Source organism: Manacus candei, unplaced genomic scaffold, assembly GCF_025592945.1.
Source record: "Manacus candei isolate 608988 ecotype Guabito, Panama unplaced genomic scaffold, ASM2559294v1 h1tg000017l, whole genome shotgun sequence".
NCBI lineage: Eukaryota > Metazoa > Chordata > Aves > Passeriformes > Pipridae > Manacus > Manacus candei.
The window spans coordinates 14,507,251-14,531,664 of record NW_026138065.1 but is presented as its reverse complement, the minus strand read 5'-3'; the positions used below and the strand labels follow the sequence as shown (position 1 = coordinate 14,531,664).

The 24,414-nt window shown below is 36.9% G+C and overlaps 1 protein-coding gene across 2 annotated transcripts in view; it reads right to left on the bottom strand.

The window, feature by feature from the left end:
- The window catches only part of BABAM2 (BRISC and BRCA1 A complex member 2), a 168,189-nt gene that overhangs the window by 33,057 nt on the left and 110,718 nt on the right, over window positions 1-24,414 (bottom strand). For both annotated transcript variants that reach the window (XM_051782898.1, XM_051782899.1), the window contains exons 8-10: window positions 5,607-5,706; window positions 3,584-3,654; window positions 2,045-2,127 (exon numbers count right to left, since the gene is read on the bottom strand). In XM_051782898.1, coding sequence (XP_051638858.1) covers window positions 2,045-2,127; window positions 3,584-3,654; window positions 5,607-5,706 — 254 coding nt within the window. The remainder of the gene's footprint in view (window positions 1-2,044; window positions 2,128-3,583; window positions 3,655-5,606; window positions 5,707-24,414) is intronic.

Genomic DNA, 24,414 nt, shown 5'->3' with positions numbered 1-24,414 from the left:
ATGCAAATAGCTGCAAAACAATGCCGAAGTTATTTTTGAAATCTCTGAATGGATCTTTTAAAGGAAATACAACTCATGTCAGGGTTTATAAATCTCACCATCTCAATTAAACATAAAATTTTAACCGAAATTTAGATGCCAGTAAAATTTACTATGGTACCTTTCATTTGATTTGCCATGGTGCCTGCTGTATACTGACCTATTTATTCTCCTCTGAATACTTTATCTACATACTATACTAAATATATGAAGCAGAGCAGTTTTCAACTTATTGCTATCTCTCCCAGACATTTTATTAGACGCTTGCTAAATATTCAACCATAATATACATAGTTATGTCAGTGGTTAAGAGATGAAAGCCTATATTACTTCACTCAGGAAATGAAGTGCAGGTTTCGGTCCTTTCATTGCAATATCCTTCAGTGCATGGAACATAAATGCTTTTGCAGTGGATGGTTCAACAAGCGGGTGATGCAATGGCTTACAAAGCTAAGACACTGTATGATTTTTAAGGCCACAGGGTTAATACATAGTGATAAACTATTCAGTTATAATTGTACCTTTCATGCCAGTTTAATTGAATACTATGAATATTACACAGTTAAAACCTACTCTGTTATTTAGCAGAAATTTGAATTTTGATTCCCCTGAAATCTAACTGATTCAACATGTATTAAGTTATATTATCCTACAGCACAAATCAAATCCACATGAATTTTAACAGATTCAATTAACCTAAACATGCTGGGGAGTAAGAAAGGTAGGAAATCTCCAAGAAAGCTGTACATAAGTAGTGTCATCTCATAGAAGACAATTGTCCAGTGACCAATTCTCAACTGTAGTTGAAATGTAAGTAAAGATTTAACAAGGATAATTTTCCAAAAAATATCAGCTTTAATTTTTTTTTTCCATAACGTAATTCATAATAATATGATGGAAGTGTTTTAATTTCAGGTTTGAATTTTCTAGGCCTCTTAAGGTCACTACTGTGTGGTAATCTTAGGTAATAAAAAGAAAGGAACTAGTGAGACCATTTTTTATGATCTCCAACACAACACAGGGTGAAGGACTTCTCTGAACAATGGCAATCCTCACTTTCTGCATCAAAAACTCTGGGACAAATTTCTATGATGCCATCAAGACAATGTCAGTTTTCCACATGGAAATCTAGCACACAGTCAAAAATGAAGTAATCTCAAAGATACCAGTGCTAGAATGTTAACAAACACCAGTGCTGCAGCTGCTCAGACTGCAATGCAATTCTTTTAAACATAAATAAGAAGCATAACAAACAAACAAACTAAAGAGTAAAGAATTTCCCCAGACAAAAATACCTTTGATACCTCTGAATTTCACCTCAGCATAGGGAAAAATAGTAATTACTACTTAAAGTAACATGGAAAAGGTAACATGTAACAAAGTCACATTTACTAATCCACATGGACTAATTCCTATATATTTCATTAAGAATGTCTTTTTGAAAGCAACACAATCCCTTTTTAAAACTTTCAAATGACAGCAAATCTAGCTACATTGTTAAGACAGTTTTGCCTACACAGTTTCAGTCTAGGAATATCTTTTGGATCCTAATGACGGTATAGTGTATTTCTCATGTAATTAAACAGAGAGTCTTTACAGTTAGTATCAATGCATTAACTCCTGACAACTACAGAAGATTTTAGGTATTCCCGGGTTGAGTATAATACTGGTTCTCATTATTGACACTTCTGAAAGGCCAAGTTACAACCATGAACTTGAACTTGCATCATATTACCAGAAAACCTCCCCAGGATGCTTTTGGTGTTTTGTAAAGCTGGCATCTCACTACTGATGTGGATCCTCTCCCCTTCTCCAATTCCCCCCATCTCCAAAAACAATTAGGATTTTGTGTTTTCTAAGTGTCATGGTCACATCAAAAATTGATTAAGCACTGGATAAAAACAGCTAAAACTTTTAAATTGTTTCCTGTAATTGTATTTTTTCCCTTTTGAACTTGTATCTTCAAGAGGATAGACACTTATGCCTGAGGCAAAGTGTTACTCACTGTGAACAAGGAAGCAAAAATCTTTCCACATCAGCAACAGAGTGAGCTTTGTGAAGCCTTCTGCATCATATTCCACCACACCGCTGTCAACAGAAAAACAACAAAAAATTAATATAATTTTTACCTTATAATACTGAATGATTAATAGGTAAATTTTGTATTACAGGGATTGTTATTTTTGTTTGTTTGCTCAGAAACTTCCAGTATTTGCTTCGTTTATTAACATTTAAAATTGTCTAGCTAAATGTAAATTAAACTTGTAATAATCTTAATTATGCTGTGTTATTGGAGTTTTTTACCCAAAGAAAGGCCATGTTCAGTTTACATAAACGCACTTCAGAATGAAAGGAGATCAGCTAATGCATCTGCAGTCCTAAACTGGTAAAACTGCGGACACAAAAATTCCCTGTATCTTACTCAGATTAAGGTAATTTATTAACTCTGTAGTAAGTGAGACGGTAAAACTGAAAATATGCAGGCTGAGTAGAGTTTAAATTTGAAAATTGAAAAGCGCATATATAAAAACAAAACATGAGAGCATACAAAAAATTCGATATAGAAGACTTGTTCAACAGATGGATTACAAGTTTCAATTATCAGAAGTTGGTATTCTCTAAAAAACTCAAGCAGTATCAGAACTCATGAACTACATTGTAGATATAATAAAATCATAGGTGCACCTGGCCATTGCTATACTGTAGTTTTCTCAGAAGAAAAGGAAATACCTTGTCTTGACAAAGACTGAGCTTGCATTGACTGTATATCCAGTTCAAGTCATCGTTATCTAATTATCATTGTATTAAATCGGGGTCCATGCTAGAAGCCACCTGTTTTCCTAAGCTCGCTTGAGAGACATGAGATTTGAAGGGCTCCCGAATATCCATGTCATTTGGCATCACTCCTTGGAAGCAGAAACCATTCATCACAACTAGATAAAGGCTTGGACTTTCACTCTAGTCAGAATTTAGGTGGGAAACCAAAGTGCTGACCCAGGGTAGCCCTGGTTAATTGATTTGTGAAGCTAATGTGTCATCATGCCTGGCCATGGCCACTGCTTGATCTGCAGGAATCTAACGTGGCCCAACAGCCTCTTCTCTTGAGAGATAAAATACTGCTTGGTGGTGGGAGCAGCTGGTCTCCCAGTCCTGTTTTTATGCCAAGCAGTGGCTTCTGGCTCCTGCAAGGCTTAGACCCGCTTCCCCATTCTCCCACCTCAGTCACTGCCTATTACTGTAAGACCTCTCAAGTAATTTATTCAGAAATGAGCACATTTCTTCTGCACAAGGAGAAAATCCTTACTGGCCTTTTCCCATCATCAGCTATTTTCTAGTAAAATCAGATGGGCAACTGGCACAGAAGTGAAATAATGCTGACCTTCATTACAGTACTGCTACAGAGAGACAACCTATACACATCATTCTGAGAAAAATGACTAGATTTCATTTCATCCAGTGGACAGCAGTCACACAACCACAAACCATGTGCAGAAAACTACTTTCCCCCATGCTACAGAAAATAATGCAGAGCAGGAAAACTTACGTTCCAAAGTGACTCAGGAAAGCTGCAATGTACTCTCTTCTCTTATGGTATCCCTGAATAACATACTGTACCTGAAAAAAGAAAGAAGAAAATAAATCCAGAGCTATAAAAAGATAAAAAAAGCTAAATCCCAGTTTGTCATATAGTTCTTGCAAAGGAAGATTTATGTTTGACATGGCAGTAGTTCTGAAACCTACATTTACCTTGTGTGATTTCCTTAAAGAATCCTAAAATGCCTTTAAAACAAGCCCTGGATCTTGCACACAGAACATCTTGCAGAGAAATCTCTTCACTCACGTTTGAGTGAAACTTAAGTTTTTCACAATAGACTGAAGCACTGTTTAACTGCACAAGATAAAAAGTGAAGGAAAGAAATTCTTAGCCTTGCCTTACTGAGGTTTGAGTAGAAAGCTGTGACAGACAAGTCACAGTTACCTGAACTGTCAGTAGGTTAAGTGTCGAAATAACATTCTGGTTATAAAAGAAAAGACAAAAATAAGTATTTTTCATAACTGATCTTGGGTGTTCTGTGAAGACTGCATCTCCAACAAAATCTTCTGAACACTAAGCTCTGTCACTGGTTTCATGCTGACTCAGGGATCCACCTACTCAACTGCGAGCATCAACTTCTGAGGCATTCTGGGTTTTGAAAGGCTTCCATCCTGGCACAGACAAAATCCAACAATGCTAAATTTGGAAGACTTAAGGCAAAATTCTCCTTGCACCATCTATGTTTTCTTATTGATTTGAATGGCATTACTTAGGAGAGCAGTGTGAACACGGCTTGACCCATAACAGAAACAATGCATGTGTTGTGAGGCTGCAAGACCATCTGCTTTAGAACTGGAGACTTGAAGTACTTATGGTGTGGTTCCATATATGATACTCTACGTAAATTCCTTTACTTTCCAGAACTAAAAGCTGTATTTTAGAAACCTTTTTTTCTCCTCACTGAAAGGAACAGGAAGAGTATTTTCTTGGCTATGGCAATACCAGAATTTCTTGGCTGGTAAATGTTTTCCTAAAATTACTGAAAAGGCCTTGATATATTCATTGCTGAGAGCTATCTTGTATACCTTAAAGCTGAATTCTATTTACACATTGAAATATATTCCTTTTATAAAAAACTACAATTATTTTGAAGGTTCTGTGTAGGATCTGAAATGTTATTTTGGGAAAAGGAAAATGCACGATAAGTTTGCTCAAATGACTTTGTTTAAGAAAGGATAAAAACAGTCCTGTATGCTTGCAGATTTTAAAAACAGAGAGTAATTTTAACAGAAAACCACAACAAAAACAACTCTAAGGATAGAGTCAATATAATTATGGAAGCACATTTTGAAGAACTTTTTCTAGAAGATAAAATTATTTTCTTTATTTAGACAATTGAAAGTAAAAATAATAAACAAATGTGAAGTTTGTAATAGGTAAATTTCTAGATGTTGATCCCTAAGCTTTCTTTTGAAAAGTACTCTTAAATAATGGAGAAACTTTCAAAATACTATAATTGTTCTTTTTTGTTTAAACAGTAAGCTAACAGGAACACAACCTTTTCAGCAACCCTAAATAGCTATTACATCCAAACAGACTGCTGATTCAGTTCATTTGGATGAAACGTATGAGAATAAAAATCATTGAAAGTATTTAAAACTTAGTGATGACTAGGTATGAGAACTCCCAAATGGTAAAATAAAATGCAAACTACACATTTGTATTTACTAACAAAATAGTATGCTACAATGCAGTGTTATACATTACAGTAACATTTTACCCTAAATTGGAACATGTCACATGAAGAAAAAAACCGCTCCAGGATCTGACCCCAACGTCACTTGTTTACCTAAAAGAGTTGTTATATTCAATGTCCTGCTTAGGTGCTCAGCTCTTATCAAAAAGATATTCCCTGTGTAGTTCATCTTAAGTATGCCTTGCCTGGACTGCCTGGCAGAAGAATAATGATTTCTATGGAAATGCAATACAGACCATAATGAAAAGGAAAATTGAATTGTCTTTACTAACTTACCTTGTTTGTTAGCAGTTGGCAAACTTGGGGTACATAGTCAATAAGACAACCTCCACCAGGAAAGGCTGGGATGTGAAGGGCGGATGATCCTCCAAGTGCACTAGAAACAGAAGTTAGTTGAACAGTACATTATACATACGGTCCCTGAGATCTGAAAATGACTTCTGCACAGTCCTCTTTCCCTATGCTTAAAGTCAGTGGGCCATGAGGAGGTGTATTTTATGCTGTGGTGATAAGAAGAAATATTGAGTGATACCATCTACAAAACCAGGTTATAACATGACCCACTCTAAAAAAACCACTTAGGAGTATGACTTAATGCAAAGCATTTTTTCAGGAAACAGCTTTTTCATTGTGAACAGTTCTGTTCCTTAGTCCTCATCAGTAAGATGTGGAATACTGTAGTTCAGGTATCTTGTTAGTTGTGTGAGACTTGAAGTCTTAATTATTCCAAAAACCACCTTCAGTCAATACAGCTAAGTATAATCAAAATAATTTGGACTGAGGAGTTATAGATGGCCAGATGCAAACATTGATGATATCATCTACTCCAGTTTTGGACCTTCCAACACAATACAGATGTTAACCTACTAGATTAAGAGGGCAGTGGGTCAGAAAGTTTATGAGGTACATGATAATGTAAGGGGGGATGCTGAAAGAAATGGGTTTGTCCAGTCTTCAGAGAACACTGGCGAGGTGGGGCTGTTAAGGAGGGGAGTTTAAGGCATATTGTTATTGAAGGTGTACTGATGCCTTCAATTATCTAACAGAAAATTCAAGAGACTATGGAGCCAGTGGCTTCTCCGAAGTGGTGCTCAGTGGTCCACAAAGCTCAGCTGAATGACTGCCATGAGCACACAGATCTAAGCTGGCCCTGCTCTGAGGAGTGGCTTGGCCAGATAACCTCCAGATGCTCTCTCCAGTCTACATTGTTTCATAATTATATTCCCTGATTCTATGATTTTGTTCATCCCCAGAAGGAAATAATAAAACCAAGGATATTAACTCTGTCCATGCACAGACTGGAAATCTGAGTGGTAGGAATCCACAGAAATAAGATAACCTTAGAGATGTATTCAGTAGTGCCTTTATCACAGGATGGAAGACTCAAGCACACCTGCTATTACCAAGGATAATTGCTTCTTTGGTATGGAAAGATCTAACACTTATTTAAATCAGGCTGTATTTAATGAGATAAAGTCTGTGCTACTGTCTTTTAGCAGTACTGACCTAAATCTTTCTTATAGTCCCTTACCAATCAAAAAGGATATGAATTTGCATTACACACTGTGGATTACATGATTCACTAACCATCTAAAACCTCATTGGCCACAATTAAAAACTTCAAAAGCTAAGTAACTTTGTGGCCTTCTGTTTACATGGTGTTTCCATGATAAATTAAACTGGCTAGAAAGAAAGTTCTCTGCAAAAAAAAATGCTCATATTCTCCAACTGGACATGCCCTTGTATTTTCCTTAGTACTTGATAAGAAATCACTTGGGTACATATGAAGGTCTACAGTCATACATCCCTTTGAAGGAACAGAGTCTACATAAATCAAAAAAATCCCAAACTCATAATGAGGTATATGGAAATCTGCTACTCAGGCAAAACAGTCTGGGTTTAGCAGACTGTTCACCACATGGAACAGTTCTGCAGGTCTGGATTTTGCATATGCAATGATGAAAAAAAAAGCTTTGAGTACACCACAGCTACATAAAAAAACAAACAAACTTCCAGCAGAAGTAAGACTTGAACAGGATTTTTTTTTAACTGAATTCAGTTTCCTTGCTGCTACCCTCTTACTAAAATTACTCAGACAGGAATATAATTTTGCAACTTGTGGATGTTTAAAAACAGTGGAGTGTGACTATTAAAAAGTTGGAACATTTCTGAAACAGTAATTTGCTCTTAGGAAACTGAAAATATATATGGGGTCCATCAGTCTCTAATATTGGAGAATGTTTTGCTACTTGTCCCTCCTGGTATGTCAAAAGTGGTTTGTGAACCTTACTTTGAGACCCTGCCTTTTATTAAACTCCTTAAATGGTTACATAAATCTCATAGCCTCCAATCTCATAGACAGAGCAACTGCTACTGTCCATTTTGCATCCTGCCTTGCCTCATTTGACACCAAGTCCAAGTTCCCTCTCAGCACAGAGATACCACTGGAGATGCTCAGATGACTACAACAGGAATTTCAGGCTTCTCTCTGTTACAATAGCAGGCATGAAATTAAGAGTAATCTCTAACATATTACTCACATAAAAAAAAGCTTCCACTCCTATATCATCAGCTTCCAATACATACATCTTCCAGACTGAATTATGATGACTTGTGAGTAAGGGAAACATACATTTTACCTGTATCCATCTCTTGAAAGGCACCAACCCATAAAAACTTGTGGACATTAATGGAAATTCAGCCCTTCTCAAATGAAAAACAGACTGCTACAAGGTGTGGTTTCTGAGAAAAAGGTCCCTCCACAGAAAGAAGGCTGGAATTTCTACTATAATTATCTTCTGAAAACAGAATAAAGCTGTACAATATGTAATTTATATTCTATGGAAATTATTATGGGTAAGGGAAAATTAAGAGTGGACAGGCATCTTTGTTCCCTCAATTGCATCAGAGAATCTGGTTATTAAATATTTTAATAAAATACTGCATTTGCACAGGACCTGGCCTCTGACCATCTCAAAACTTTCTATAAACAGTTAGCAATTAAGGTTCATCTGTCTTATTAAACTGATATTTACCTTTTATTTTTAAACATATAAGGAAACTATTGTTCAGAGTTTGGCTTTACTATGCTGTACTATAATGTCTCTGTCATGCCAGTACCTCCCAATCAAGAGATTGCACAAGAGGGTGTAATAATTCATTTGACTTATAATAAATCTGCAGCTGAAGAAAAAAGTGATTACACAATATCAAAGAAGGACCTGTAAAAGGCAAGGGAATTCCAGCATGCAGCTCAGTATCTCATGCTACTTTTTGAGGTACCTCACAGTCCAATCAAAAGAAAAAGTGGAGAACAAAATGCCATAAGAAGCTTTTCATAGTCAAGGACATTCTGTTTGTCAAGATATTTCACCAGCACAAGCTAAAGATTGCTGCACATCAGACCTGCTTTCTACATAGTTAGGCCTCTTGGAGCACAGATCTAACACCACTCTGTTTGAAATTAAGCTTTCCTTCTTGGTATCACTGTTAAACTCCCCTCACAAAAAAGCCCCACATTCCTTTTGTCAAGACAAAAAAAAAATTAAACAAAAAACACCAAGAGATATGATAAGGAAGTTATTTTGTTTTTAAATACAGACAATTAATATTGCTCCTCTACAGTCAGAGTAAGACTAGTTTCAATACAACCAACTGAATTGTGTTTGATTTTTACAGTTTTTTCTAGTAACCCACTACTTTTTAAAGGCTAAGGTTCTAACAGTCTGAGAGTGGCTTCTATAATTATGACAATTCAGAAAGCAACAGTCTTAGTGGATGTTATTTCATTAGGACTAGTACCAGATGAAGACTAATATATGGTAGATGTACCTGTCTATGAGATAAGGTTGTTCAAACACACTGGAATGCAGAGAAAGATTTGTTTGCCTCAGCATTTTATTGGCTTGCTCCAAACCTAGTCAGCTCTGCAAACCAACTTCACACACTTCATTCTAAGACAGAGCAGTCTCCTCTGCAGCACGTTTCTGTCCTCCTGAATTTCCAGAGTGGCAGACACGGTGTGGTTCTCATCCACGATCTGTGAACTAGCTGGATTTTGTGAGAGACTCACTACTGAATTCAACAAGTACAGCAGTCAGCCTGCATTAATAGAAGTTTTGTTCTGCAACACGCTGAAATACAAGTGCAGAGAGCGTAGCTGGAGTATGTTTACATTTCTGCTGTTGACTGGTGCATTCCAAGTGACTTGCTCTGTCTGTCTCTCAATGGATCTATTTATTCAGGCCCACATACAAAATTGCAAAATTCTTTCCCATTTCTTGATAGCTTATAATTACACTAAAATGTCTCTCAAGAAATGATCCTTTAAAAAAAAAGGCATAGCATTAATTCACACGTTTACAGAAGTGACTGCTTTTGTTCTTGAGTATTTACGTGTAAACCAGTTATTTCCTCTTCCTGAAAACTATCCCTTCATTAGAGAAAAAGGGTGTTTCTCAGATGACAGGGTGCTTTAGCAAGGCAGACTTACAGGTATGTAGAGAGATGCTCTTACTTCCATCTCTACCTACTTCCCTACAACTCTCCCCATACTAACTTGGGCCTGTCTAATTTCCCTAAACTCCTTTCATTCACACCACCTCTTCCCTGCAGTTTGTTTTGCTTCCCTCTTTCTCTGAGCAGAAAAAAATGCAGGTTTCTCTGGATTGCTGGGAAACTTTTGAGCTGAGTCTGAAAAATGAGTATTATTTTAGACTATCTACATCACAGTTTATAAAGTTATGTGCTAACACAGGTTAAGCACCTGTGCACACGTAATACAGATTATGTTTTGCGCCTCACCCCCTCCCCTTTATCTGTTCCCTTTTCTCACCTCCAAAAATTGTGTACGTTTCTCTGTGAAACAAGTATCAGAAAGAAAAGAACATTTACAGAAAAGTTTCATGCTGTTAAAAGGAGGTACCTTACCCAAGAATAGTCATTTTTTTTCTCCAAGGAAGGAAGAGTAAAAAATGTGTATTTGGGCAAGGAGGTCCAACACTGAGCACAGCGTGAACATAGCATTACAGAGCTTTATAACAAAAGAAAGTGGTGCATAATATTGATTGTACTCAACAATCAATTTCTAACCCAATAAATTCTTTCTGCACAACGCACATAAAATAGGAAAATGACAATGCCAATGATCGTGAATGATACAGTTGGAGATTCGCCTAGCTTTGAAAATGCAAACAAATAAAAACCTTGCCTCTGCATGGAAAGACCTTTTATACCAACTTAAAGTAACTAAGAGATTTTCTCTTGTGTGGCCAATGTTAAAACATGTTCAAATTTATGTACTGTTAATGGAAAGTAGACTTCAGAGACTGTAGTTCTTTCTTTAACCAAGATATACCCTTTTTAACTCTCTGTTATACCTGGTGTATTTTGAAACTAAAGCACACTGCAGACCTACATAAGCATTTTTGAAGGGCTTATTACTCATGATGGCTATAGGCAAAAGTAGCCTCAAGCATGTGGAAAGAAATTCCCTTCTTTTTGCTCTTTTTTTCTATTTTGAGAGGCATGTTAAGGACTTTGATCTCTTTTCCCGTTCTCTTTCTCCCTTGTTGCTGAAGTTAAATACTTGACTTTTTTTTCTTTTGCAGTTTCATCATTTTAGTACATTACACCATTTGGCACAGGAGACACAAGGAACCACATCAAATAAAAGCACGTGACCACAAAAGCTGCCTTACCAACCATGATCCCAGATTTGCTGTCAGTTTACCATTTTTCAGACTTGCTCGACTGTAACCAAATCCCTCCTATCACACAGACAACCCGGTGCTTGGCAGAAGCCTTGGGATACTGCTTCGATCAGCAATAAAAAGCTTAACAGTAAAATAACAGAACATTACTCTTGTACTGAAAAATCAGTCAGTCTAGGTTTGTGACAGTATTTTCTTCCCTTTCTCATAATACTTCATTTAAACCAAATGTAATTAACATATTGCTTGTCCACTCAAATCTATCACAAAGGAAAGTGCCTCCATAAAAAGTTTCCATTCTAATTTTAAAGAAACAATTTTTACTTAGAATTAGTCGTACTTCAACACTGGTAAAAAAGAAGTGGATGTTTTCAGCTAACAGATGCAATCTGAGTATCTACATTGTTGAATGTACAGGAAAAAAAAAATACAACCACAAATAGACCTAGAGGGAAAACTATGCCAAATCTACTTTTTTTGAGAAAGAATCCCGGTCAAACTTAGACTTAGCATCTGGCCATTAGAGCTGAAAGGATAATACCATCTTTTTTTCCTTGACTTACTAGAGGTTCAGAGTAAATACCTCTGAGCTCCTCCTGACTAGTGACTGGAAAAAATATGAAATAATCACTCTAAAGAGCAAATAGTAAAACCAGAAAGTATTTTAGTTTCACAGAAAGTGCAGAAAACTGCAAGTCAGACTTACTGGGCTTTATTGCAGCATGTTATTGCAACCAGTCTGCTTCTCTGCTTGCCCACCTATAATGTCCAGATGCTTATATTGAAGTACAATGAAGTTTAATAACATTCACTGAATAGTATAAAAGCTGTGGGATGAAGTAATCTATAAGTGTTAATAAATACTTTGTTTGGGTTATTCCAACTTCTGTATTCTGCTGCGGGTAAAATTATAAGAAAGAAGCAGATGTCTGTAACGTATTACCTATTTTAGGTGAAGTGGTTATATGAAGGAAATATTTACATTAACTATACAGATTCTAGGTTCCAGCAGACTTTAATCCATTAGATTTACATGAAAACATAGCTACAATGATTCAATATTGAAAGACGTGGGGGGATAGGAGCTCTGTCCCCAGGATTCTACTCCTCCTTGAAGAAAAAAACAAGAAGCATGAGATTAATAGATTGTTAGCCGTATAATTAAATTAGAATATGTTTCTTTTCATCCCTTCCCTGACACTCCTCAGAGCTGGAGGAAAAAAGAACAGATACTCTTGCAGTATAAAGTTTTTCTTACTGCTACTTGACAGCATAAAAGTCTGAAAATTTCCTCTGTATTGGATAAATCAGAACTGAGGCGATTTTTCCATCGTCTTCACATGCAGAAAGGTTCTGCATAAAGGGAACTGACAGATTTCTACTGACATGTTGAGTGAGTGAAAACCTGGGCTGCTAGAGCTGGAAAAGAGAACTCTCCACCATCCTCAGATCTTGCATTCTCTGAAGAAACAAAACCACGAGAGTTTAACATTTATTACCCAGTTGACGGGACATGGATGTTACACAGTGGCACCACAAGGTATGAGCTCTCTGCCTACAACAGTCATCACGTTGCTTTATCCTCTGGGTGAGGGGGCCCACTTTTATAAACTGATCCAGAGCTTACAGCAATGGCCTGGGCAGCCAGGCAGCCCAGCACAACTGATTGCCCTCTGGGACCTCCATAACACCTCAAGATACAAACTTGAGGAAAAGTCCAAGATAGTGCAAAACAAATGATCAGCGACGCTTCAATGTGTACAGCAGCTTAGAATACAGGTTAACCTAACTGGTGTCAACAGTAACACTCCACAAAAATGTTGGTCACTTATTCATTCTGACAACATAAAATGAAAGTGAAAGTATATAAGTAATATATTTCAATCTGATTCAAAGTATTAATACAGAATTATTTTTCATAATACACTACAAACGGGTTCAAAATGAAAATATGAAAAGTTCCACAGGCTATAAAAGGAGTGTGATTCTCTCTTAAAAGGCTTAAAAATTCTGACAAATCTTGCTTTTGTGTTGCAACTTAACAAACTGATGCCCCACTTAGTTTTTCTGCAAAAACCACCAATAGCAAGGTACATTGCAAATGTACTATACTCAAGTCAATTGAGGGAAATAATAATGAGAGTCCATAACAAATGACAAAAGAACTGAATTTAGAGACACTTCTTATGATATCAGAAAAGTAGCTTTGGTGTGCCCCCCCTATCAAAGGTACTACTTACTAATACTAATTCTAACTACTGACAATATTTAAGGGAAACAGATATAAGAAGACCTGAATCAGTTGCTAGATGCCTCACAGTTTAAAGAGAAGGGCATGGTTCCTGTCCTAAAGAACTTTCACAGAACAGTTTTTCACACTACAATGCAGAGAGAGGAAGTGAATGAGAGGGTAGGAAGAGCATGCATTGCAGCAAGGAGAATTAAACCTTGAACACTTACAATGGAGAACTATATATTTCCAAAGCATTTTGCTTGTTTCTTAAAGGACTCTTGGCAGCAAATTAAGACAAACCTAAGTGAGAAGTGAGTCAAAGATTTTTACAGAGAATTCAATGCAATAAGGAAATAACAGCAAATAACCCCCCCGAACAACCAGGAAAAGTTGTAGGAAAGAAATCCAGACAAACAGAGCAGCAGCAAATATCACTGAACAGAAAAAGCAGATAAGATAAGCAGCAGGGGCAGATAAGTAAATAAAGAGAGCAGTGTTCAGTCCTGTTTTGTTTTTATTTCCAGTTTTTATTCACCTGTAATTGAAGACTAAAGAAATTAATTAAGATGCCAAGAGAAAGACCACATAGCCTAACCTACTTCAATTTTCTTCTGCATGGATCCCAGGAAGAAAAGAAATATGGAAGAGGCTGGAGAATTGTCAAAACTAAGGCAAAACAAGATTTTGGCTGGAGAAAAAGTAAATTGTAACTGAATTGCAAAACTTTTCTATCTTGCACCGATTTGAGATGCCAATATAAAATGAAGAATTTATTTTAAATTAAGCACTATCCCCATTTCTCTTTCACACATACTGTGAAGGAGGAAAGCTGACTCAGTTATCTGAAATTTCCTTTTCAAATTCCTATTCTTCAGAAAGGTACTTTTATTGGCATTATCTGTTTAGCAGATATATTTATAACCACCTTAACTGTGAATATATTGAGGACCTTCTAATTAGCAACTAAAACAATACTGGGCATTGGCTCTTCTGCTTCAAGGGGAAAACGTAATGACTTGAAGAGCTGTCTCAAAGGAACTAAAAATGGCTTAGCACGAAGACAGGAACTAGAACTTACAAACTTTTGCATAAAAAACAAAAAGAAGGCTGAAGTGCTGGTATACTGTGAGCAGTATTCTCCTCTGAAACAGTAACACTCAATAAATTAATGCAACAATCCAGGATTTATTATTGTGAGGATCACTGAAAATCCCTCTCTGCACTGAAGCCTGGGTGATATGTTACACAGTGCTTGACAGCATTTAAGATACTGATCTGCTCTTTTATAATCCACTCTAATTTAGCAAGGAAGATCTCCCAAACAATTTCATTGAACAGAATATTTTCACAAATCCATGTAAATCTATTATGCATCAATGAAGTGGATAACATAACTGCTTTAAGATGGTAGCAGTTATGTTTACAAACATATGCCCTATGTACCTGTAATTTCTTATCATTCTTCCACCATGCATTCAATAACATCCAGTTTACTATATTATGACTGTTCACATGGCAGGTAATTTTCCAGTCCCTGTAATAAACCCAGCTAACCAGCACTGTCTTTATCACAAAGCAGGAAAATGAGTCTCAAAAACCCTCATGACTCTATTGCCTTCCTTGTCTACTGTTCTCTCCTTTTTCTGAAGAACAGTCATTTCCTATAACTTGCAGGCTTTTATGTTTTGTGATTGCGCTTGCTCATATTGTTCCTTATTTTATTTATGTTCCCTAATCTACTTGTCAAATTACAGTAATTATCTCTTATTGTTAATCTTTTCCTGATATTGCTTAATGCCTAACACTTCCAGTGACATAGTCATTTTGTAAGCATGCTATTTTTTGCCTCTGTGCTAAAATAGTGCTGTGTTATAAACTTCTCCCACATAATAATTTTTTTTCCTTTCTCCTTAGGCCAGACAGTAATCCTCAATTGTGAATCTCATCTATCTGGAGAAACATTTTGTGTGAAACATCCTGTCCTCTGCATCATCAGCATCACATTTAATTAGCTTACATGAAGAACAAGAAGTACATACTGAAAGGGTAAGAAAACTTGTAGAAAAAATTCAGAAGTGAAATGAGAGCAACATGCTGGAAAACTTCTGGATATGAAGTTGAGCATTTGGGTCATCGATAAGAATGCCTGAGGGAGACAGAAAGTTAGAGGAGGAAAATGTTTTTCTTTCATACATCTGGCTTCTGACACTGATTTCCATGTGTATGCAGCACGATTAAGGGGCATTCTTGCTCAGATCTTCAAATTAGCTTTATCTTATGTTCACAAACGATGTGGAATGCTACAAGTCTGGTCTGGTGCTCCTGCTAAATGCTCCAGGAGGCCGAGTAAGCTCAGGTTTTATGTAAGCCAAATACACATGTGGACGCAAGGCAAGAGAACATCAGTTTTTCATGTAAACACAGCCACTGTGGCTTGACAAGCTAATATGAACCATGTTAAACCCTTACTCATTTAACAAGGTGATATCAATCTGTTTGGATGGTTTTTACAGCCTTTACCACAGGAATTTGTGTAAGCCGGTTTTGTTCCTATGAACACAAATAATTCAAAATTCATCCTAATACATTCTTTTCAAAATAGAGGGATGCAGAGCTATGCACCACATTGCACAAAGGTAGCCTTTAGTAAGGGGAAAGACAGGAAAATTTCTCAGAACACTGGCACTTTGAAACTCTGACCTTACATCAGAAGCAAAAATGGTTCCTCCTGTAAAAAGACAGACACAGGTCTACTTTTAAAACAAAAAAGGCAGAAAATAAACTCACAGGTCTTCATTGTGTTCAAGGAAAGTAGGGACCCCACACATACACAAGAAACTGGAAATCTCATAATTTGTAACTTAGAGCAGTGCTTAGTTGGTCAAAAAGTAAATACAAGTATTCCCAGGATTTTGTTTAGACTGATGTCTGGAGCAGTTTCATTATAGTACATGCGAGGTAAAGACTGGAGTGAAAAATCCTTTCCACAGAGATTCAGCTTTTTCCTTAGAGATAATGAACATTCACAGTGCACATACAGACATCAGTGAGTCAAACATACACGCTTGCATCCCCTAAACCTTCTTACGGCTGTCCCTCTTCCCCTCAGAACCTGCAAATACTTACATGATCACCGAAAGACGAATCTTCCAACTTTACCTTGTATACCTTATCACCTTTTAAGCATTTGATTAATATTACTTAACGTTTAAGGGGTTTAGAGGTAAGATACCGGGGTGGCCTAAACTGTATCTGCAAGTAGATGTACTTAAAAATATCGGATGCTTTGATAAACTAGCCTCTTTAGTTGAAGATTGACATTTTGAGAACTATTGTTAGTTTTTAAATCATTTATATTCTGTCTTTTAGAAAGAATGAAATATCAGGACTCTACAGATAGAATAGCTTAGTCTTTTCTTTTTGGAAATTACATTAAGGTTCTAGATAAGTAAAAAAGATCAGAAGACTACTTAAAAATAAAAGCATTGAAGCAGTACTATGTCTTGTTAAAATACCTTTTACCCTAAAAATGCAAGTGTTTTAAGAACACATAATACAATTTGTGCGTAGTGCCTCTATGGATTTCTTCAAATACATTAATATACAATCCTTGCTACAATTTATGCCAGGGAATGAATACTATTGTATGCTAATAAAAGCAAAGTAGAACTCACAACTACTTTCAGCAGCTGAGTATGACCAGAATTTCTCAAGCAGGCCCTCAGCATCTTTCAAAGGTGAAGTTTACTATTGAGTCATTTCAGTTCATCCAAAATTCTGCCTTCTGTCGGCTGAGAACATCACAGTGTCAACAAAATCCCTTGGATACCAGCTACCCAGGCAGGTAAAGCATTTTAGAAGACATTGCACACAGTCTACACTCTCTGTCTGTAACCACAGAAGCACGACTGCACATTGAGACAACTTTGAAAGCTTTTTTTATTGTGAAGATTTGTCACTCACAAAAGTTATTCCTGCATTGACTAAAGAATGTAAAAAATGAAACCTTCCATATTATATAAATCTATAGATAGTATTTTAGAATTCTAGTTTGCCTGCTAACCCTGGGGCAAGAATAGCCAATTTGGGGCTTCTACATGCTTAGGTTATTATTTTGTTGTGAAGACAGAAGTTCTCAGAAATCATATGCTCTTTGATTTTTCTTCTATTTCCTGTCTTCAACATACAGGCCATCATTGGATGTTTTAAAGTGAATTATAATGAATGTGTTGGCTTATGAAGATTTTAGGTCTGCTGAAGTTGGAGTAAAAAAGAAAGAAACAAACTGACCCTACAAGAACAAAAAAATACAGTTCTGAATTTAAATCTGAACTTTTCTGTATAAAGCCTCTGTTCATTGGGCTTCCTTCTTCCAAATGACTGAAGGCCTTGCCTTTAATAACTACTACTATAGTTAGTGCTTCTTTGACTACTGGTAAATTTTAATTTCTTTAAAAATTGCAGGGGTTACACTGACATGAGAGAAATCATCTCCCTCTTTCAGATTTTCTATCTTTCACTAAGAGCTCAGGGTGATGATGCAATTCCAGGGTACTATACATGCCCAATTTCACTTCAGATTAAGAATCAGACACAGAGTTTAAAAAAAATCAGCTGTTTCATGATGCAAATGAGGGAAAGATATACATCCTCTTTTATTTATCCACCTTGGTTTAAATTCTTATCCACCTTGTTTAAAAAACAATGGTTGGGGTTTTTCCCCTCCAAAATCCCCAAAAGAATCACAAAGTTTTGGTTCACACATCTATAGTAATTTGATCCTCTTCCACACACGTGCTGGAACAAGAGAATGTTACCAATGTTAATGCCATACCAATATATGGACACAACCTAATAAAGGTTGATGACTTATTTCTTTATGAGTTTTAAGTATGTAACATCAAATATAATATTCCATGGTTGTAATCTCTATATTTAATTTATTCCTGAATACCTGCCAGTCAATGTTTACCTATCTGTATCTGCATGAATCAGGACTATTCACAGGATAAGTAAGAAGGAAGTTCATGAGTTGCACAGTAACAAAGTCTGGTTTCCAGTGGACTTATACAATGCCTTCGATTGAGCTCTGTTAAAGGCACAGCACAGCACGAGTTCACTCTTTATTAAACATCAGAGAAACCACACAGGAAAGATGTCCTAAATGCCTTTGCCAAGTGAAAAGCTTCAAATGATGTTCATGCCTTGCAAGACATAGAGAACGCATTCAGGATACGAATCTTGACCGAAGAGAGGTTTTTTTCACCTGATGTTTAATAAGGCACAAATTCTGATTAAAGCACTTCCTAGGATTATAGAATATTCATCATTTCTCTCATATTGACTGTTCACTGCATACAGTTACAGAGGGGCTTCAGCCTTTCCTTCAGCTGGCAGTAACAGAATCTGCCTCTTTTTAGCAGTTATATTCATGAAACTATAGGAACTTCATATTTTGAAGACTTCTACCCTCCTGCCAAATTCTTTTGAAATTGGCCAGCAGGCTCAAGAAAGTTTGTAGGACAAAAATGACAGATATGTGTATGTACAGACTACATGATCATGCTAATTTTACTGGAAATAAACTTAATTTTCTTAGGAAGTCAGATTAAAAAATAACCCTGGTTTCCCACCACACAACATATCTAGGGAGGAACTGAAGTCCTTGGCAGAGCTTACCAGTGGGAATGGAGCCAAGACCTCACTCTGCCTATGCAGAAAACCATAGCAGTTCCAAAAAACCCCACCTCTCAAACCAACCCCATTGATTAACCTGAAAGCTTAAATAAAAAAGTAAAAATCAACTGATTAAACTCACACTGAACATGCAATTCAGCGAGAGAAACGGTTTTTCCTCAGACACTTCCTGACTAAGAACAAGCACAGGAAAGTTCATCCCATTAGGTAAATCATTTGTCAAAACCACTGTCGTGAGAGCTTCTGCAAATGCCTTCTTAACCACAACTAACTCCAAGACTCGTAATATAAAACCAGTAATCTACTTTCTTTACCATTAGTGCACATAGGTGCACACACAGAAGATTGAGTTCACATAAAGTTCTGTAAACCTGAGGTGCTGGAGGAGAGTATAACTTGACATTGCCACAGAAAAAAAATTGATGCCTCTGAGGGATGGAAATCTGACTTGGTAAGACAAATATCTTAGTCCTAAGGAAGCTTCAAAACAGTACTCATTTGAAGCAGTTATCTCATATGGAAAACCTCAGTCCACAACTGAAAAATTTCGAAATAAAAGAAACAAAAGAAAAATATTTATAATGGAAAACATGAGGCAATTTCCAATTGCAGCAAATTTCAAAGGTTGTTCGCTCTCCCAGCTTCCAGCTTTACTGGAAAGCAGGAGTTGCTTAATACCACTGAAAATATCTGACAAACTTATTTTAGTCTAAGTTTAGAGATATGACCTCTTTTTTCCCAAAGCTCCAGACCAGGAATCTATTAGTCTTTATAGTTTCAGACATGTGTATTTATGAATTTGTTTTTAGGCAGTACCCACAGCATAAAAGTTAAAAGTTTCCATCAGTCAGTACGTTTTTCTATTTCTTTTTTTTTTAAGCTGGGAGTTTGTATCAGAGAAAAAGCTGTGGGAATTTCTGGTAGTTTCACAGTAAGTTTACTATCTTGCTTAGTGGGTGGGAAAAGAAGGTGAATGAATCAACACAAGCAAAATAATGGTCAAAACACCAGAAGGTGATGGAAACTTGCCTATGTTCACTGGCTACAGCAGAAAATATGGAAGCTTTACCACCATTTCAAAAGTCAGAAAATGTTTTTGTACTCTGCCCATCTCCTCCAGTAAGAATTTTAAAAACTAATGCAAAATGCATGTGTCATGGAAGGTCCTGTTTTTCCAGAAGCCAGTTCTTCTCATTTATTATCCAACCCCAATGCTATCTAAAAAACATTATACAAACAAAGACCTATTGGTACATGGCCTTTTTATTCTTGTTTCTTCCACCACTTGACTTTTCAGAAAACTCTGAGCAGATTTTTCTGTTCTTATACATTAAGAAGAGGGAAGAAAAAAAATCAACCAGGAACCTGCTCGCAGGGAGTTCTGTTTAGCAAGATTTTCTAGCAAAAGCTACTCAGCATTTGATTTGCTACTGATTTACTGTAAAACAATTGCCTGTTACGCAAGGATAGTTAGCTCTTGCAGGACAAAATCCCTCCAGCACAAAGAAGAAAAGCTGCTGTTCACATATATTTGAACTGTTACAACTCACCGCAGTTTAAACTGTTTCCATTTAGGTGAGTGTGCAGGATACACTTGAATGTAGTTCTTGAATGTTTTTAAACTTTCTTTTTGTTTCTTGTAAGGATGCTCAAAGATTAGTCGTCCCTTGTTGGAGTCAATGCACGTCCCTTGTTGGAGTCAATGCACGTCATCTCAAGCACTGTGCTCTCTATTGAACTGATGATGGGTACCACAAGTGAAAACTCAATGGCAATCTAACATTAACAAACAGTAGCCCAAGAGCCACCTGTACCTGGAGAATCGTCACCAGTGGTTTTAAGCACAGTAAACCTAAGGTTTTTTTCATTCAGATAAAACCAAGTTAAAGGAGGTGGACATGGAGATGACAAATACATGATAAAAACTCGATTATTTTTTCTGTGAGGGTTTCCCTAGGTTTTAGGCAAATGGGTAATGTCCTCATTTCAGAACCTCCCTCCCAGCAAACATGCGTGCATAGGCACTACATAAAAGCCACACTGATTCCTTCCCAGTTAGGGATAGTCCTGTCTTCCACACCCACTGCAGCTCTTTGAAAGAGTCACTAAGAAGCATTAGTGAGTTATGAGCTCTAACAGCAGGGTTAAGTCAGCAGGGGGGTTCAGTAGTGACTTGCATTGCTTAAAATGTTCATAAATGACCTGACAAACAGGTGAGCTGCCAAGTGGCAGTCTGGGGACGGTATGTTACTGAGGGTAGTCAAAACAAGCTCCAGCCATGAAGAGTAATGAACAGGCTTTGAAGCAGGAGAATGGCAGTAAATAGGAGAAGATTTAACACAGATGAGTATGAAGTGATGCAAGCAGAATAGATAATCCTAACCAAATGGACATCAAGTTGAACATTCAGGTGATCTCAGGGTTATGATCAAAGTTCAGTTGAAATATCAGCTCAGCACAAAATAAAAAGCCAAAAAAAAGGAGCATGGGATTATGAGGAAAGAAGTAGAAAGTTGTCTGCAGGGCAACTCAGTCTGGAAAACAGAAAATGAGGATAGCAGACTGAGAACCATTACATGATGAGTGAATAAGCACTGACTAGTTGCTATATCTTCCAATACAAGTGTAGTGGTCAGCATTACACCAAGCTAAGAGGAGGAGCTAGTTTCAAAACTAAAAGGAGGCAGATCTTCATGCAAGATACAGTGGAGCTATGAAAATCCCTGTTGCAATATGTATGCAAACAGTAGGCTGGACAAATCCATTAAGAGAAATTAATTCAGGATTACTGAATACATCTGAATCAAATTCCCTCAGTCATCAATAGCTTAGGGCTGGAGAGAATTCTTAGGGTAAAATATCATATGTGGTAGCCCTGTTTCTATAAACTTTACTATCATTTTGCGCGTGCATGTGATTTTCTACTGGGGCAGTATATTTAGATGATGCTGCAAGGCACATTACAGTGCTAAATTTTAATCACAAACACATATCTCTATTAACATAAAAAAATTAAAAGGATTGTCACAGTATTATGTGATTAAAATAGATACTAATCATTCAAATGATGGTGTTTGTTTAAAATTGCAATGAAAATAGTTGTAAGTGTAGCCTGAGCTAATGGGGGAAAAAGGCAGAATTTTAAAATGACTGTATTTTCTTTTCCTCCTGAGAAGGTTTTAAAGCCAAGTAAATATTTTTAATTTTATGATCAGCCAAGTGAAAGGTGGTATACCTTCAAAGAGTTTGAGATTTAATGAAAAGAACAAAACATTCAAATAAATAAAGATCCTCCTTTGAATACTTCTATAGCTGCGCAGCAACGACCTGACTTGTCTGACATGAACTCAGACTGGGTGGAACATCTGGAAAAGCACTGCATCTGAAGATATAGGACCCTGCCCTCTTCTGCAAGTACAAGTGATATGCCAGCGATCACGATGATTTTAAAAATGCACAGCTCTGCAAAACACACTGTACTAGCTTCCCCACCCCAGCTTAACATACAATCCCTCTGACAATATCAACAGTTGCCTAACATGACATTTCACATACCACCATGATTTGGATGGCATGTGCTTGAAAGAGAACTTTTAACACTAGGAGTTACTGTGATGGGGTTTAAGAAAAGAGTGAAGGAAGTAAACTGAGAATCAAGATTACAAAACGGCTCTATTCATTCCTCTGTGGGGATGAAACAGAATGAACAAAACAACCAAACCCCAAACACTATTTACTTTGGGAAGCAGGGTATGTCAAACTTCTCAGAGTAGGTGGAGTCAAGTAAGGACATAGCCTAAAGACACCACTAGCAAATTGCTGCACACACGATATCCCTGTGTAACAGGTATGGCTAACTGCAAGATGCTGAGAGAGGAGGGCAAGCAAATCCCCCCCCCCAAAGATGTCCGTGATTTAAGGATCCACTTACACACCAGTGAGGATCTACTTACAGGCAATGCTGGAGTTTTGATTAAAAGTCCCAGAGCAATCACAAACATAGCTGTAAGGCCCCTTACATGAACAAATTTTGTAATTAGCCAGTGCTGCTGCCCAGTTCTATTTGTGTGCTCTTTGTTTTCAAGCCACTGCAGTACAGAGATGAGATGTGGGTGACGAGATAAAAACTAACTCTGTTTAATCTTTTTTTTTGAGAGGCGGGGGGAGAGGGAGAGAAGACAACTACAAACATTATAATTGATGGCAACTTTCTTCTCCTTTCTTTGTTGTCTGGGAGAGTTATAATGCAAAATTATGTTGATAGTTGAGGTAACTTTATTAAAGAGAAGTAAAAGCATTAGGAAGTGTAACTAGACAGTCGAATTTATCTAAAATCTGCAAATTAGCACATCTCAGTATTGAAATCCACAGTCCATGAAAGAGAGTTCCATAGGACAGCAATAACAAAAACATCTCCATATGAGCCCTCCAAACTTGGGATTAAAGGCCACAGGAAGTCCCGCAAAGCATGGGAGGTAAATTCAGTAGCAATGGTCAAAGTTAGCCCTTGGCTATTTCACCAGGATTTAATGCCTAGTAAGTGACTTCAAAATCCATGTACTAGTTGGGGGGAAAAAAAAAAAGACACCCATTCTTTACATGTCAAACTTACACTCCTATGGCCTGCGTAACACCTGCTCCAAATTGCTTTCCCTTTGGAGACCTACTGTGGAAAGTGACCTATCTAAAGCTGTGGCCAGTATTTGGAAAAGGCTATCTACCCTTCAAGGGAACATGTATTTATTCAGCATCTAATTAGTGTCAACCTGAGAAACATTTATGCAAACTTGGTCAGGACTAAAAATATCTAATTGTAGCTCCTCTAACCAAATGCTGGGAAAGGTTGGAATTATGTCCACAGTCTGATTTTTCTAACTTTGCAATAAGAAATAAAAATGCAGTACATGTAAAAGCAAGGGAAGCCTGGAGAACAGCTGACTACTATTTATCAAGTCCCAGGGTAGGCGATTCATATTCCAAAAGATACAAAAATTCTTCTTATTTAAAATTTCATACTTTGCTTTCAAAATCCAGCACTCTATCATCTGTCTACCAGGGAATCATCAGAATTGCTCAATTTGATTGAATGATCTTCAGGACCAGGTATTTTCATCTTTCCTTCAATGTAAATACACATTAAAGGGGAGATGAAACACGGACAACTCCAAAAGCAGGAAAAGCTGGAGAATAAAAAAGCAAAAGCTGCTAGTTGGGGATAAAAAGAACTATACCTGAAAAATGCATTTCTATTAGGTAAAAGAACAAGATACAGTTTATGGTTTGGTTTTGGTTTGTTTGTTTGTTTGTTTGTTTGTTTGTTTGTTTTTAATTTGTAACTTTACTCAGTTTTGTTAAAAAATCCCAACCCCAAAACTTCCCCTCCTAGTGTTACATTGTGTCACAAAACAGTTTCAGGGACCGGTATCCTAATGAAGGTGAAAGT